At 30.4% G+C, this 16,599-nt stretch overlaps 1 protein-coding gene across 1 annotated transcript; it reads left to right on the top strand.

The window, feature by feature from the left end:
• The first annotated feature begins 6,346 nt into the window (after positions 1-6,346).
• LOC137830227 (linamarin synthase 2) lies at positions 6,347-8,955 on the top strand. The gene is made up of 2 exons (XM_068637424.2): positions 6,347-6,944; positions 7,876-8,955. The coding sequence occupies exons 1-2, from the start codon at positions 6,437-6,439 to the stop codon at positions 8,808-8,810; spliced, it is 1,443 nt and encodes a 480-aa protein (XP_068493525.1). The 5' UTR covers positions 6,347-6,436; the 3' UTR covers positions 8,811-8,955.
• The last annotated feature ends 7,644 nt before the right edge of the window (positions 8,956-16,599 follow it).

Below are 16,599 nucleotides of genomic sequence, written 5' to 3' on the forward strand. Positions count from 1 at the left end.
TATTATTCTTTGATCAACTATGCTATCTATTAAAATAAATGGAAGTTTTGTAGAGGTGTGAGACAAGGTGATCCTTTATCTCCTTTACTTTTCTATCTTGCGGAGGAGGTTATGAGCAGAGGCATTTCTAAGCTTGTGAACGATAAGAGGATTCTGCCTATGGCTAGCCCTAAAGGTTATAATATTCCTTCTCACATTTTATATGTTGACGATGCATTTATTTTCTATAGGGCTGATAATAAGTCTCTTAAATTTAAGTATTTTTCTTCAAATATATGGTGATTTTTCTGGTCAGTATGTTAACAATTCTAAAAGTAGTTTTTTCGCCATGGATAATTATGCAAGATTCATTACAAAAATTCAATGTCATCTTTCTTACAGTCATGATCTTTTACCTTTTATCTTTGTTGGTGCTCCCAAGCTCAGGTTTCTTCAACCTTTGGCTGATAAGGTAATTGAAGCTTGCGTCTTGGTAAGGGAAATTTCTTAGCATGATGGGTTGGATCCAGTTGGTTAATATTGTGGTTACTAGATTTCTTGCTTATAGTTTTAATGTGTATAAATGGCTTGCTTCTATTCTTAAGCAAGTTAAGTAGTGGACCAGAAATTTATTTGGATTGGTGATATTATGAAAAAAGGCATATCTACAGTTAATTGGGCTAAGATCTGTTCTCCTTTTGACATTTCTAAGCTTGTGAATGATAAAAGGATTCTGCATATGGCTAGCCCTAAAGGTTATAATATTCCTTCTCACATTTTATATGTTGACGATGTATTTATTTTTTGTAGGGCTGATAATAAGTCTCTTAAATTTAAGTATTTTTCTTAAAAAATATGGTGATTTTTTTGGTTAATATGTTAACAATTCTAAAAGTAGTTTTTTCGCCATGGATAATTATGCAAGATTCATTACAAAAATTCAATGTCATCTTTCTTACAGTCATGATCTTTTACCTTTTATCTTTGTTGGTGCTCCCAAGCTCAGGTTTCTTCAACCTTTGGCTGATAAGGTAATTGAAGCTTGCGTCTTGGTAAGGGAAATTTCTTAGCATGATGGGTTGGATCTAGTTGGTTAATATTATGGTTACTAGTTTCCTTGCTTATAGTTTTAATGTGTATAAATGGCTTGCTTCTATTCTTAAGCAAGTTAAGTAGTGGACCAGAAATTTTATTTGGATTGGTGATATTATGAAAAAGGCATATCTATAGTTAATTGGGCTAAGATTTGTTCTCCTTTTGAGAATGGAGGATTGAATATTAATAACCTTCAGTACAAAAATAATCCTTACCTTATCAAGCTTACTTAGAACTTTGCTTATAGTAATAAGCCTTAGTCTCTTCTCCTGAAAGCCAAAGTTCTTAAATCTAAGTACCAACTCAGATTGGCTTATAAATCCTCTTTTATTTGGCCTGGAATTAAACAGTATTATGACACAATTCTTGAACATACCTCTTGGATTGTTGGTACATGTACTGTTATTAACTTCTTGTATGATAAATGCTACTCTTCTATTTGTTTTTCAAACATATGATGACCCTCTACGACAAGTGCACCGCGTTTGTCAGAAGTAATAATTGTCCCTAAGGACGGATATCGATTCCACAAGGAACAATGAACTATCAAGTACAATAATCACTAATTATAGAACAGAACCTTAAAAAGAGTGTTGAATTGGTTTCATTGGCAATGATCAATAAGAAAACAGAAAAAGAATTAGTTGCTTCAATTGGAAAAATAGGGATTAGGTTTCATCTCTCTCACTCTCATGTCTTTTGATTAACATGTCAATATTAAGTTCTTTGATTGAAATTGATGCTCATAGAAAATTCATTTATATCGATTTCTCGCATACTTACAAAAACAACTTAGAATCACACTCAGACGTTAATGGAAATTAACACTTCAAGTCTATCTCTAGCACTCAAATATGTTAAGTATTACTATTTGGGTTTGAACCCTAAAAATACCTTTCGGTTAGATTTAAGACTCCTTATTTGTCATGGAAATTTAGAAGTAAAACAACAATACCAATAATCAATCAAGAACTGAACATTTTAATATCAGATATCACCTCAATACATAAGAGTTCGAGCAGAGTACTCCCAATCCCAAAGGGTAGAATTAGCCACGCATACTTCTAGCACCTTCCATTCTCTCAATTGGGTTACAATTCACTTTATGGTGTTTTCCTCTCAATCTGGCACACTAGGTTTGAGCCTCTAGCCCCCTATTTATCCTATTTTTCTAGGGTTAGGTCGCTTCCTATGTCGCGCTAATGGGCTAAATGATAAAACATAAAATAGGTCCAATCTTTCTGACGCATTCTCGCTTGAGCGAGATACTCCTATTGTGAAATAGTTTTTTTTTTCATCTTTTTCCATTCTGGGACCTTCCAGCTTTCTTTTTTTAGCTAAAATTTTATTCTCCTTTACTCCAAATCTTCAATTCTCCTTAAAAATTTGCAATTAACACCAAATTTTGTAATAAAATGCTCTTATTCAAATAAAGCTCATAAAAATTGGAAAAAGGTATAAATTCATAAATTTGAGATTATTTTATATGTAAATTAGTAATAAATCGTCATGAGTGCCTATATTTTAATATAAAATATTACTGAAATTAGACACTTATCAACATTGCAGGGGTACCTGATGGTTTTGGAACCATGGGGACTATAGTTTCCCAATTTTCGAATAGTAGTGATTGGATTATTTCATCGACTTTACAACAAGTGAATCATTTTTTTGAACATATCATGATTAGGAATGAACATGATACTTCTACTTGGAATTTTTTCTTAGATCCAGGAGTTCCTTGTGGTTGGGGTAAGATCATTTGATCTTAATATATTCCTCCTTCCAAAAACTCTTGTACTTTGGAATTTTTTTCATGGGCAGCTTTCTACGGATAAGCACATTCAACACAGAGGTTTGCATTTATGTTCTATGTTTACTCTTTGTAAAAAGAAGGAAGAATCTATTCAACATTTATTTTTTGAATATCCTAATGTTTTGCATATTTGGAGTTGTGGTCGATATTTTTTTCTTAATTCTCATTTCTCTAATGTGGATGATCTCCTTTCTTTTATTAAGAGTCATTGTAGTCCATTGGTTAATTTGATTAAACTTGTTGTAATTACCTTCTCTATTTGGATGATATAGTGTATGAGAAATTATGCTAGATTTCATGTTAAGATTGAATTTTTAGGGCCATTTCCACCATTAAGGATTTCACTTGCCTAATGGGTAATTCGTCTAAAAGATCTATGAGGAATGATATGTTCAACTTCAATGTGCTTAAGTTCTTTGATATTAATACTCGTAGTGGCAAAGTTCTTCATCCTCTTCCTGTTACATGGGAATTTCCTTCACCTGATTGGGTTAGAATTAATACGGATGGTGCTACTAGGGGTTCTCCTAGTCTTGCTGCTTGTGGTGGTATTTTTCGTGGAAGTATGAAGGATTTTATTGGTGGTTTCTCTGCTTTCCTTGATATTCATATTGCTTTGGTTGTTGAGTTTTATGAAATTATACATGTCACTAAAGAAGGTAAAAAGATAGGGCTTACTAGTTTATGACTTGAATATGATTCTATCTTGGTTTGTGTTGCATTTACTGCTAGGACTAACGTTCATTGGATTCTTCGTAATAGGTGGAACACTTGGTTTGATTACTGTGAAAAAATCAGGTTTAGGATTTCTCACATTTTTTGTGAAGGTAATGCATGTTCTTATTAGTTTGCTAAGTTAAGGTTTATTCATAGAGAACAACTTCATTGGTATAATAGACTTCCCTCTAGTCATTTTTTAGAATTCTTTATTAATAGGTACAAATTACCTGAATATCGTTTTTCTAAGGTTTTTATATATGAGTTTTGGTCTAGTCTTCCCATATTTGTTTGTATTTCCTTTCTTTATTTCTTTTTCTTTTTTTTTAATAATACTTTTTTCATGTGGTTACAGATGATTGTTGATACTTGAGGTATCTGCCTAGCTGACATAGTGATGCCTAACATGAGTGTTTTTATAAAAACAAAATAGTGAAGAGAAAAGATGTGAGATAGTATTTATATAATCGATTATCTAGATTTGTATAATTGAATACATATGAAAAAAATAAGACATAATCAATTATTTGTTTGGCATAGTCGATTATATATTTTAATTTTAAGTATAATCGATTATCCATACTTTATAATTGATTATTCAGTCCCTAAACAAACAAATTGTATGCAAAAATTCAAGGGCATTTCAACTTTTTTACCATGGTTGATTTCTCTTCACAATAGCGAAAAACCACCACATTTCCGATCACTACTAGAAAATCATTAAACAAAAATAAATTTTAGAGACAAAAAATAATTAATTGCTTTATTGACTAAATTAGATACTATTTTAGAAACTAAAAAAAATATTGGTATCTAAATTAGTTCCTATTATTGATAAATTCTTTCTAAATTGATATCCAATTGATAAAACCTTGTTAGCTAATAATTAGATACCAATTTAAAAATAAATTATTAATAATAAAAGCTAATTTAGATACCAATAATTTTTTTTAATTTTTAAAATAGTGTGAATCAATATAACAACTAATTATTTTTTATCCAAAATTAATTTATCTAATTAATGATTTAATGATTTTCTAGTAATGCTAAAATTCACCAACAACCATATATATATATAAACACAAGACGTACAAAATGATTTTATCCTTTTTAAAAAATATATTCCTAAAATAAAGTCATGTTTAACTAAAATGATGACTTTTGTGTTTTTATCAAAATACTATAGTAAAACTAAAATTTCATTAAGTTTATTATTATGCTTAGTTTGTTTGTTTACAATAAATTCGTGTGGTCATAAGACATGTCAATTTGTATGTAGTCCTCTGGCCACAAGTTTAAAATTTTTGCAGACACTTACTAACAAAATATAATATACGGAAAACTTTACAAATAGTTCTGTGGCCACAACTCTTCATAATAATATAATAATATTTTAAATTAAAAAATAAAATAAAATAAAATAATTAAAATATTAATATTTTAGAATGTTAGGATATGTTTTTAATATTCACGATATCAACGTATCACTATATAAGAGTTATTATATTTTAATAATCAAAGCCCGTGAGGTGTTGAGAAGTACACTCAACCTTATCGTTTTGTGCCTGTTTGGTTCAGGGGAGTAGTGTTCCTGTGGACGGAAATGAAGGCGCATCCTATGAAGGAGGATGAGAGAATGGAAGAGTGGGTGGTGAAAGGTTCAGGCTTATTCTCTCAGGTGCAGAGAAATAAGGGAGAGAAGAGAGAAAGTCACCTAAGGATGTATGCAATTACGCATGTGTCCCATATTTTTCTAAAATCTGCTGTAAATTAATCACATCTAATTTGGTATCTATTTTTTTAATTATCCCATTCACATATAATAAAACATAAAAAAATAACTAAAATTATAAAAAAGTTTATATATTAATAAAAAAATTAACTATATTAATAATATAAATATTAAAATAACAATAATATTTAAAATAAATTTTTAAAATAATGATAATAAATATTAATTAAAATAATTTCAATTATTTTAATTTTATTTCAAATAAACTATACACACCCAAAAAAAATTAATCATTTATAATAAAAATAAAAATAAAAATATTAAATATATTTCTAATAAAATAAAAATGCCTATATATATTAATAAAAATAGTATAAAAATTTAGTTAAATTAAATTTTACAAAACATTTCATATTTTATTATTTAAATATTTTAAAGATAAGAGTAAATTTGTAAATATATATAATGTAAATAATCATAAATAATATTAAAATTATCTAAATATATTAATGTACATAAGGGTAAATTTGTAATCTTACAATTTACACAATTCAAAATAATTCAAAAATATTCTTACAACCATCACATCACTCACATATTTTAATAAACTTTCCTCACATATTCATTCTAAGATACCCTAATCCAAACAACCTCAACTTTCTTCACACTTCCACTTCCCCATACCCTCAACTTTTCACTCTCTCACACTCTCTAATCCAAACAAAGCCTTAGAGAAAGGAGAAATCGTAACAAAGTTTCTATAGGTGAACCTGTGGAAGGATCATTGTCGATACTTCAAACAACCAATTCCATCCTCAACCACAAAAAATATTAATATTTGTAATAAAAAAATAAAATAAAAATTCTTAAAAAAATACATACAAAATATAAAAAGTTGAAATTTCTTTCAAAATTAACAAAATTATTAAAAATATTAAAATAATAATATTTATTAAGTTATAAGATGAGCATGTCAAATAAACATTAATCTATATAATTCCCTTATATTTCCTTCACACACATCATTCTGATAAGTGCTGTCTCGAGGTCTGTTATTTGAAGATAAAAGTGTTCATATTTCCACACTGAATCCAAAGATGGAGTCACCTCGAACTCCAAAATCTCACATTGTTTGTGTGCCATACCCTGCACAGGGCCATGTAAACGCCATGATGAAACTTGCCAAAATCCTTCGTTGCATGGGTTTCTACATAACCTTTGTGAACAGCGAGTACAACCACAGGCGTTTCATCAAGTCCCATGGAGAAGAATTTGTAAAGGGTCTACCAGATTTCGTGTACGAGACCATACCCGATGGATTGCCACCTTCTGATAAAGATGCAACTCAGAACATTCCATTACTGTGTGATTCAACCAGAAAAACTTGTTATGGCCCTTTCAGAGAGTTGGTGTTGAAGCTGGAGTGTTCAGTGGACGTGCCTCCAGTTACTTGCGTGCTTGCAGATGGGACTATGGGGTTTGCTGGAAGAGTTGCAAGGGATTTGGGCATACCAGAAGTTCAACTTTGGACAGCCTCAGTGTGTGGTTATTTGGGATATTTGCAGTATCATGAACTCCTTCAACAAGGCTTGGTTCCATTCACAGGTACAACTTTATCTTTATGTCCCTCCTAGTTGCTGTTGCTGCCTATGTTTAAATTTAGTTTTTTTTGATAAATAATAAGAAAAACAATTTCACATTGAGTTAGAGATCTTATATTAATTAAATATAAAAAATATTTTATAATATATACACGGCAAGAAAATCATCAAATAAAAACTAATTTTAGAGAAAAAAATAATTAGTTATTATAGTGACTAAATTAGAAAAATTTTATAAACTAAAAAACTTGTTGGTTTCTAAATTAATTTCTATTATTGTTAAATGGTTTCTAAATTAATTTCTATAATTGTTAAATGGTTTCTAAATTGGTATCTAATTAACTACTAAGGTTTTTGCTACCAAATCTTGAATTTAAATAATTGATAGCTAATTAGATATCAATTTAGAAACTATTTAACACTAATAGAAACTAATTTAGAAACCAAAATTTTTTTTAGTATCTAAAATGGTTTCTAATTTAGTCACTATAGCAAATAGTTATTTTGATGTCTAAACTTAGTTTGTATTTCATGATTTTCTTGTAGTGATGAATGAATGTAAATTTTAATTTTAAATTAATTTTATAAAATTAAATATATCAGAATCATCTATAATCTATTCTAATTATACTTATTAATATGTAAAAGAAATTATAATAAATTTTAGAATCTAAATTGATTGGTAACTAATTAAATACAAACTAGTTTATAAATTTTACTAACAGAAACCACTTTTAATACAAATATTTCTTTTAATATCTAAAATATTATCTAATTTAATTATATAGTCTCATATTGTTTAAAAATCGAGAGTCGACAAGACTAAAGACAATTTATATACACATTTTTCATTTAACTATGTAAGTCGTCTTTTAAGATTCCGAATTCCAAAATGATAATTTATATCATATAATTTATTTTTGTGAAATTTTCAGATGAAAAGGGGATTGATGAGACTTTGAATATAACAATAGATTGGATTACTGGACTGAGTAATATTAGACGAAGAGACCTTCCCTTCATCAGAGTCAGTTCTTTGGATGATATTTTGTTTGATTTTTTGAAATTCGAGGCACAAGATTGCTTGAAATCGTCTGCAATCATCATGAACACATTCGAAGAGTTGGATGAAGAAGGCCTTGAGGTTCTCAGGGTTCATAACCCAAACATATATACCATTGGTCCACTTGACTTGCTTGGTAGCCATTTTCCCGAGAAAGAAAAGGGTTTCATGCCAGTTGGGTCAAGTTTATGGAAGAGTGACACAAACTGCTTAACATGGTTAAACAAATGGGAACATAGCTCAGTGGTATATGTTAATTTTGGAAGCATAGCAGTAATGACAGAGCAACAGTTGAAAGAATTTGCTTGGGGGCTAGCAAATAGCAAGCTACCTTTCTTATGGATAAAGAGGGAAGATGTAGTAACAGATGAATCTGCATCTTTGCCACAAGAGTTCTTTGATGAGATCAAGAATAGGGGATATATAACAAATTGGTGCATGCAAGAGAAAGTGCTTTCTCATCCATCTCTTGGTGTGTTTCTAACCCATTGTGGTTGGAATTCTACAGTTGAGGCCATATATGCTGGTGTGCCTATGATTTGTTGGCCTTTTTTTACTGATCAACTCACAAATTCAAGGTATGTATGTGCAAATTGGGAGATAGGAATGGAAATTAATCGAGATGTGAAGAGAGAAGAGATAACTGAGCTTGTAACAGAAATGATCATGGGAGAAAAAGGAAAGGAAATAAGACATAAATCCTTAGAGTGGAAGAAGAAAGCAATCAAAGCTACTAATGTTGGTGGATCATCTTACAACAACTTCCATAAGTTAATTAAGAAGGCTTTTTCTTGCAATGATATTTGAGTCTTGGTTTTATGACCTTGTGTACTAATTTTGAGTTTGCAATATGAATAAGTGAACTATTTGTTTGCAAAGTTGTAATGTTAGTTTATTACTTAGTGTTAATTTTAATTGTATTTCTTTTAATTATAATGTAAGTTTATTATAACTAATTTTCTATGTTCTGATAACCATATTTGTTGATCTGTTTATTTTTTCTAGTATTTTTTACCTTAAAATTTAGTTTAAAATGTGTTTATACATTTATGTTATTCTTTTAGTAACATTTCTGATTTTTTAAAATAGTCAATGTCATTAAAAAATTGGTATAATATTGTTTTTACCGGTTGACTTTCTTGCCGGTTGACTTGAGTGGAAAGTTCCGCTTCTAACCTGTTTCCTCTAGATTTTGTTCTGCGTCTTCTCGTTGTCTTGGAACATGGCTTTGTTGGGACAGAGGGAGATCTACCTATTGATCACACTTCGACGATCAAATTAGTAAGAGCTTACTAAAATAAGATAAGTATCCAGTTTCAATCTAGTATCTGGAAACAACATTCCTTTACCGGGGTCTCAAGCCCCTTTTATAGTTATTCTCCTAACAACTTTCACTCACGATAATATAATCTCTGCTAAAAGCATAAAATAATAACAGAAAACTGCCTTCTCATGAGCACCACTTATCTTCAGGTGTTAATTGCAGAGGAACATTTTGTTTAACATGTGTACCATTATTCTCGGGTGCTCCTCTTTTATTCTCAACAACTATTAATTAATATATAACTAACTTGCATATTATCTATCACAAGAGCTAAAATATCTCTTTATCTTTAAAATAATATGATAACAGATCTAAACAATAACAATTATATCTTTCATCTTCAGAATAATATCACAACAGATAAAATATATATAACTAACTTGCATATTATCACAAGAGATAAAATATCTCTTTATCTTCAGAATAATATGATAACAAATTTAAAAAATAACAATTATATCTTTCATCTTTAGAATAATATCACAACAGATAAAATATTTTTTTTATCTTTTATCTTAATTACCTTTCCTGGGTCGGTCCCTATCTGGGCCAAGCTCCTGACCCACCTCTAGAGCCCAAACGCCAAGCAGACTTCCCCCAAATACACCTGGACCGTCCCGAGCATTCTTGTCCAGTAAATATATATATATATATATATGTTTGATGTAGTGACCTGATAAATTAGCTAACCTTGTTGAACAAGATGCTTTGATGTCTCCAAATCCAAGAGGAAAACTTGAAGACCTTGCTACTGGGTGTGTGTGTGTTGTCTAGTTGTTTGAAACTTGTTAATTCACTCCTTAAGATGATCCAAGTTCATTTGAATCTTTAACCTTTTGAAAAGATGTGTTTTCGTCAAAATTTCAACAAGTTGTTTCAAACAACAGGTTGTTTTACCTTAGCAGTTTTTGAAAAAGGTTTTGAAAAGCTTGACTTTGTTGTCAAGTCAATTCAACCGATTGTTTCGACAAAACAATCGATTGTTTTCCTGAAAACCTTAACAAAATTATGTTAAACGATTTTAATATATTTTAAATGATCCTAACTAACTTGGCTCCTTTATTAAATGCTTTTGACCACTTGGTTGGTCTATATAAAGGTGGTTTTACGCTCCTAATCTTGGAGTAAGAGAAAGAGTTTATCAAAACAGTTTTTCCAATATTTGAAAGAGCTTTGGATCATTCTTAAGTGTGTGGAATAGGATTGGGTTGTAATTCTAAACTTTAAGCTTTGTAATACCCAGGTGTATTCTATTCCCTTCTTCCTTGATTACTGTATTTCTGTAGTTGTGTTGCCAAGGAGTGTTTTGTGTTCTTGAGGTGTTCAAGATCAACATTATTGGTGTGGTTTGCCAAAGGTAGTGTGTTTCTTGAGGGGTTCAAGGTCACTACTTTGGTGTGTGATGTTTGTAATTTGGTTTTGATTGCATAGTGGATTACCCAGTGGTTTCTGGGGACTGGATGTAGCTCTTGGTGTAAGAGTGAACCAGTATAAATCTGTTTGTGTGATTCTCTCTTTCCCTGATCTCACATATATATGTTTTAAGTTGTTCTTATTAACTGCTAATAAAAACAACCGATTGTTTCGACAAAACAACCAATTGTTTTTCTGATAACATCTTAAAACAGTTTTGGGTATTTGTTTCCTTGATTCTTTTCTCTGTAATTCAGCATTGAATTTCATTATACCTCTAAAGTTTGCGAAAATCTCTTATAAAACAATTCACCCTCTTGTTTAAGGCCATATATTCTAACAAACCTAAGCTCTAACATAAAATCCAAAAGGTTACAAGCTCTATGATTAGGTAAAATTAATTAATTAAATAAGTACCAAATGAAGAATGATTTAAAAATATAATAATTCAACATAAAAAAGAAATTACAAAAAAAAATGAGTAAATTATAAACTAATTTAAGAAATATTTTCTTAAGGTAATTGAAAATAAGTTAACAATTATTATATTTATTAAAAATTGTAAAATTTAAATTTAACTCATCTTCGCAAAATTTACTTAATAAGGTGAGATTTGAACATATTTATATATTATAGTTTGGTCTTATCTGTAGTTGATATATGCTCTTCAATACAGTTCCTTACGTTGAGGACTGAGTGTGGAAATTATCCAACCTCTAAATATTTGGCTAAGAATATAGACGAAGATCAAACTTTATTGGAGAGGAACACGAATAAATTGAAGAGTTTTTTTCTTCTTCTTCTTAGCCTTGTAAAAATTGTATAGGGTAGTTATGAATGATTTTTGGACCTTGTATACGGGTGTAAATACAAAAGAGAATAGGGTGTAAAATAGGGGAAAAAAGGGTGCAAATAGAAAAATAGGCAAGGATGGCATGAAGGTCCACATGTCCTCTCCCCAATGGAGAGGATTTTCACCAATAAGGAGGTGACACTTCTCTCAATCTCATTTGAGAAATTTTTAGAGACTTTCTCCTATATATAGGAGTCTTTTGTATATGTTTTTTAACTTTGATTTGAGTGAAAAATTGTTTTCTAATTTTTGAGACACTTCTACTTATCAAAGTTCTCTCTAGAGTTGTCTAAGTGTTGGTTGAACCTCACTTAGATTCAACTTCATAATTTCCATCTCCTCTTTGAAATTTTCTACACTTTGTAAATGCTTTTATTGTCATTCATCTTCCATCAAGGAAATTCAAATCAAAACATTGAAGAAGATGATCTACATATGAGCATGCAAAAACCAGATTGCGTCATATGTTAATCAAAGCTTTGGTTTAAAAGATAAGTAACTTCTTCAAAAACAAAATTATAATTTTCTTGTTGTTCATACTTTTCTTGATTGTCTTGAACATGTTTATTGATTAAATTGGTGTTTTTATCTTTTTGTTTGATTCAAATTCATTGCTCTTACTCGAACCTTCATGTATGTGCTTTTAGGTGTTTATGTTCATATTTGTGTGTTCTTTTCAATTTTCTTGAGGTTTCTTTAAATTTGTTCGGTGCAATTTTCTTATAATTGAGTCATTTTGATTTATAATCATAAATGTTTTGTCTAGAGTCATGTTTAGTCCAAAGCTTTTGATTTTATAATCATAAATGCTTTATCTAGTAGACATGCATTACTAGTCTCATTGGGCTCTCAAATTCTAGGGTTTGATGATATAAAGGAATTGCATGAGCATGATTATAATTTTGCATCCAAATTTGCATAATATTTCAAGAAGCCTTTTGATGGATTCTACATTTATGAGATGTATCTTTTTAATAAAGGAAAACTTTGTATACCTTAAGGATCCATTAGAAAGCTTCTTGTAAAAGAAAGTCATAAGGGAGGTCTCATTGACCATTATGGAGTTGATATAACCTTATCTCTTTTGAAAAGCAGATTTTATTAGACACACATGAGAGTAGACATCCAAAGAAATTGTTCTAAATGCATAGCTTGTTTGTAAGCTAAGTAAAAAATAATGCCTCATGGGCTCTATACACCCTCCCTATAGTTAGTGCCCTTGGGGAGATATAAGCATGGACTTTAATCTAGGTCTCCCAAGAACCCAAATGGGTTATGATTCTATCTTTTTGGTAGTAGATTGTTTTAGCAAGATGACTCATTTTATACCATGCCACAAAGTAGATGATGCTAGCTACATCTCTAGACTATTCTTCAAAGAAGTTGTCAGATTTCATGGTCTACCCAAGACCATAGCGTTTGATAGGGATCTTAAGTTTTTAAGCCATTTTTTGAAAACTCTTTGGGAAAAGCTTGGACCTAAACTTCTTTTTTCTACCATATGTCATCCTTAAACTAATGGACAAAGTAAGGTAGTAAACAGATCTTTATCCACTTTGTTGAGGGTTATTTTAAAGAGTAACAAGACTTTTTAAGATCAATATCTTCCTCATATTGAATTTGCTTATAATTGAGTAGTCCACAAGACTACTAACCTTTCTCCTTTTGAGGATGTGTATGGTTTTAACCCTCTCAAGCCTCTTAATTTACAACTACTTCCATATACAAGTTCTCTAGTTGATAAGGAAGGAATGTTTAAGAATTAAAGCTGCAAATAACAGCTAGCACAATCAAAAGGAACTTATGAAATGCTCTAGAATGGATTAGAAAACAAAAGTCTAGAGTGGACTAGTAGGTACTATTCTAGGATTTTAATAATTTTTGTCGAGCGTGTTTTGTGCTGAAAGTTTTATCGTAGAATCCCAACTCAACAAGTGACAAAATGCAACAAATTTGAGGTCAAACATATGTCTATTCACTGAGAAACAAATCAAACAGTTTGATGTACAACAAAGAATTAGTCACAAAAAATTAAGCACACTTCCAGCGCTGACAACGGTTGTTCTAAAAATTATTCGTACTATGAATTTGAAGCTCAAATTTTAACCAGAATAAGGTAACTCAATAAGAAATATGTGATAAAATTTCCATAAAAAAAAAAACAAAGAAATTAGGTGTAGTAGTTTTCAAACATAGTGAAAATTACATACTAGAATGCTTGGACATTAACATCTTAACTTTTGTGATTTGTATCTTTTTTGTGTTTTATCTTTGGACGTGTCTTTTTAACTAGATATTATCATCATATCAAAGCTCTCATACAAAATATTTCAAAAGGTTTGGACGTAAAATGAATTCAGAATAAATTTTCAAAACTAGGTCAAAGTATTACAAATCTGGGAATGGAAGGAATCCTAAAGAATCCAATGAATTAATGAACAAAACTACAAGACATGCAAAGGAGTTGATGTAAGAGACTTAATAATGAACAAATAGAAAGTTTAGAGACTCAAAAACTGAAAACAAAATGGTACCAAAGCTTATACTTCTGAAAAAAAAAATGCAAAGAACTTTTCACAAGCATAAGGTGTGAACTAGAAGCAATTCATCAAACAATTTGTATACAACTGAAAACTTGAATCAAATTGACAAAACTAAGCAAAATTACAACGTAACAATTGATGAAATGATTACACTACAAGAAAATCATTAAATAGAAACTAACTTTAGAGACCTAAATAATTAGTTACTATATTGACTAAATTAGAGACCATTTAATAAACTAAAAACTTATTGGTATCTAAAGTAGTTTCTATTATTAATAAAAATATATAAAGTAGGTGCTAAATTAGTATCTAATCATTAGCTACCAAGGTTTTAACTACTAACTACTTTATATTCTAAATTAGTCTTTTAAATATTAATTTAGAATCTAAAATATTAATAGCTTAAACCTTGGTTGCTAAATCATTTTTTATTAGTCAATATAGTGACTAATTATTTTTTGTCTCTACATTTAGTTTTTATTTAATTATTTTCTTGTCTAGTTAGGAACAGGTCATAACACCTAAATGAACATAGAAATGGAATCAAACATAGAAAAACAACAAGAAACAATTAGGAACAAATCAAAACAACGAAGAACAACGACTGCTTAGCAGGGTTGTATGCAGATGAACTATGGAGCAGTTAAAAGTAAATTTGACCGAATAAAAAGTAATGTAAAATGTTTAAATTGTATATTGAAGGTATTAAATGGTAAAACAAAGAAGAAATCACAACAACAACCGATTAAACTGAGTAAAACAACAAGAAATGTCAAAATAGAGAGTAAATAACAAGGATGTGCAACGGACAACACTACAAAGTGTTTGATAAAAAAAATTGATGAATTTAAACGATGGAATTGTGATATTAATCGGTGGAAAGTGATTACAAGTGATAAATGTTGAAAATAAACGATGGAATTCGGATAAGAATGGAAGAACACCAAGAAAACAACAAGGAAAAATTGAAGAACACATACAAAACTACATGAAACTTGTGAAAAAAAATTGCACTTAGATGGACAACTTTTGCTTGGATCTTGATGTGCGCTGGTTCACCTGATGGAATCCGTGTGGTGAGTTCTTTGAGTGAATTGAATTGGAAATGGAAGAGAGTGTAGATGCACCAAAATTGGAGAGGATTTTGTGAATAAATGGAGTGATTTAGGTGAACAAGATGGAAGTAACTTGTTCCTTAAGCTACCATAAGTCTAGTTAAGCAAGCTTAACCATGGTGAGCTCTAGTAGTCTAAGAAGGTGTCGCCCCAAGCTTCTTAAGATTCTCTAGAAACCATTGGTTGTATGATAAGCAAGGTTTCTAGAGTGTCTTGGAATTATTTAAGAATCTACTCTAGAAATGGTCTAGAAATGCAAGACCCAAAGAATTATATACTTTACTTTTTACAAGATTTTATACAAGCTAAGAAAAATATTTATTTTTTATATCTTGACATTGTTCTCTACTCTTAACTTTGTGTATGATGGCTTGGGAAGTGAGGATGGTCCTCCATCAGAGGGCCTAATGGAAGACCATCTAGAATACCACATATTGGGCTTCTGACTAAGGCCATGACTAGGAGACTAGAAGAGGAAGGAAAAATCATAAGAAACTTCTTTATGGAGTGTGAATTTTTTGACCTCATTTTCCTTCTTATCGAATATATTTGTATAGCTTAAAAAATTTATTCGTAAAAATTAGAATCATAAGTGGGATGCTTTAGGGCCCAATTAGGGTTTGACTTAGAGATCAAAACCCTAACTTGTAAGTCAACATGCAACCTTCCTCATTCGAGAAGTCAAAATTGTAATTCAGGTGGCCAAGATGAGTCAACACATGACCCATACAAAAGTCACAATACCATGCATCAAACTAGAGCACATTAACACTTATAAATGAAGGCGCAGTTGGCTCCAAAAAGGGTGTTAAATGGAGCCTGAACTCAAATAACGAATTATAGCCAAAACAATGTTAGCTTTTAATTGAGGAAGATTAGAAATAAATAGTTACAAAATTATACTAGTTCATCCCTGGTGGAGGACCATCCAACCACCATGACTCAGGCTAAGAGAAGAGAAGACAATAATGCACAATTGAAGACATTCTTTCTTTTAGCCTTGTAGAAATTGTAAATAGAAGAATAGTTTTCCATTTCAGGCATTGTATTTTGAGTCAAGCGTAAAATAGAATAAACCAAAAAGAGAGAAGGCATGGCTAACCTCTAGAAACCTTCACTTGAGAGTGCAAGAAAAGGTTTCTAGAAGCCTTGGGCCAATTTTCTAATTGTAACCCTAACTTTCCATGCAAGTTAGGTTTTGAGTAGCTTGAGTGTCATGTCAACTTGCCCTCTCCAAACCTATAAATATGAATTTCTCCTTGTTGTATATGCTAACCTGATTTTAATAATGAAACTTTTCCTAAATTCATATGTGTTCAATCTTTTGTCCCAATCTTCTCCTAGC

Source organism: Phaseolus vulgaris, chromosome 11 (assembly GCF_051622355.1).
Source record: "Phaseolus vulgaris cultivar YP4 chromosome 11, ASM5162235v1, whole genome shotgun sequence".
NCBI lineage: Eukaryota > Viridiplantae > Streptophyta > Magnoliopsida > Fabales > Fabaceae > Phaseolus > Phaseolus vulgaris.

Excerpts from the sequence above, each read along its gene's own strand:
- LOC137830227 (XM_068637424.2), top strand. The coding sequence starts at position 6,437 with ATGGAGTCACCTCGAACTCCAAAATCTCACATTGTTTGTGTGCCATAC. Across the intron at positions 6,945-7,875 it reads AGGCTTGGTTCCATTCACAG|ATGAAAAGGGGATTGATGAG; the intron begins GTACAACTTTAT and ends TGAAATTTTCAG.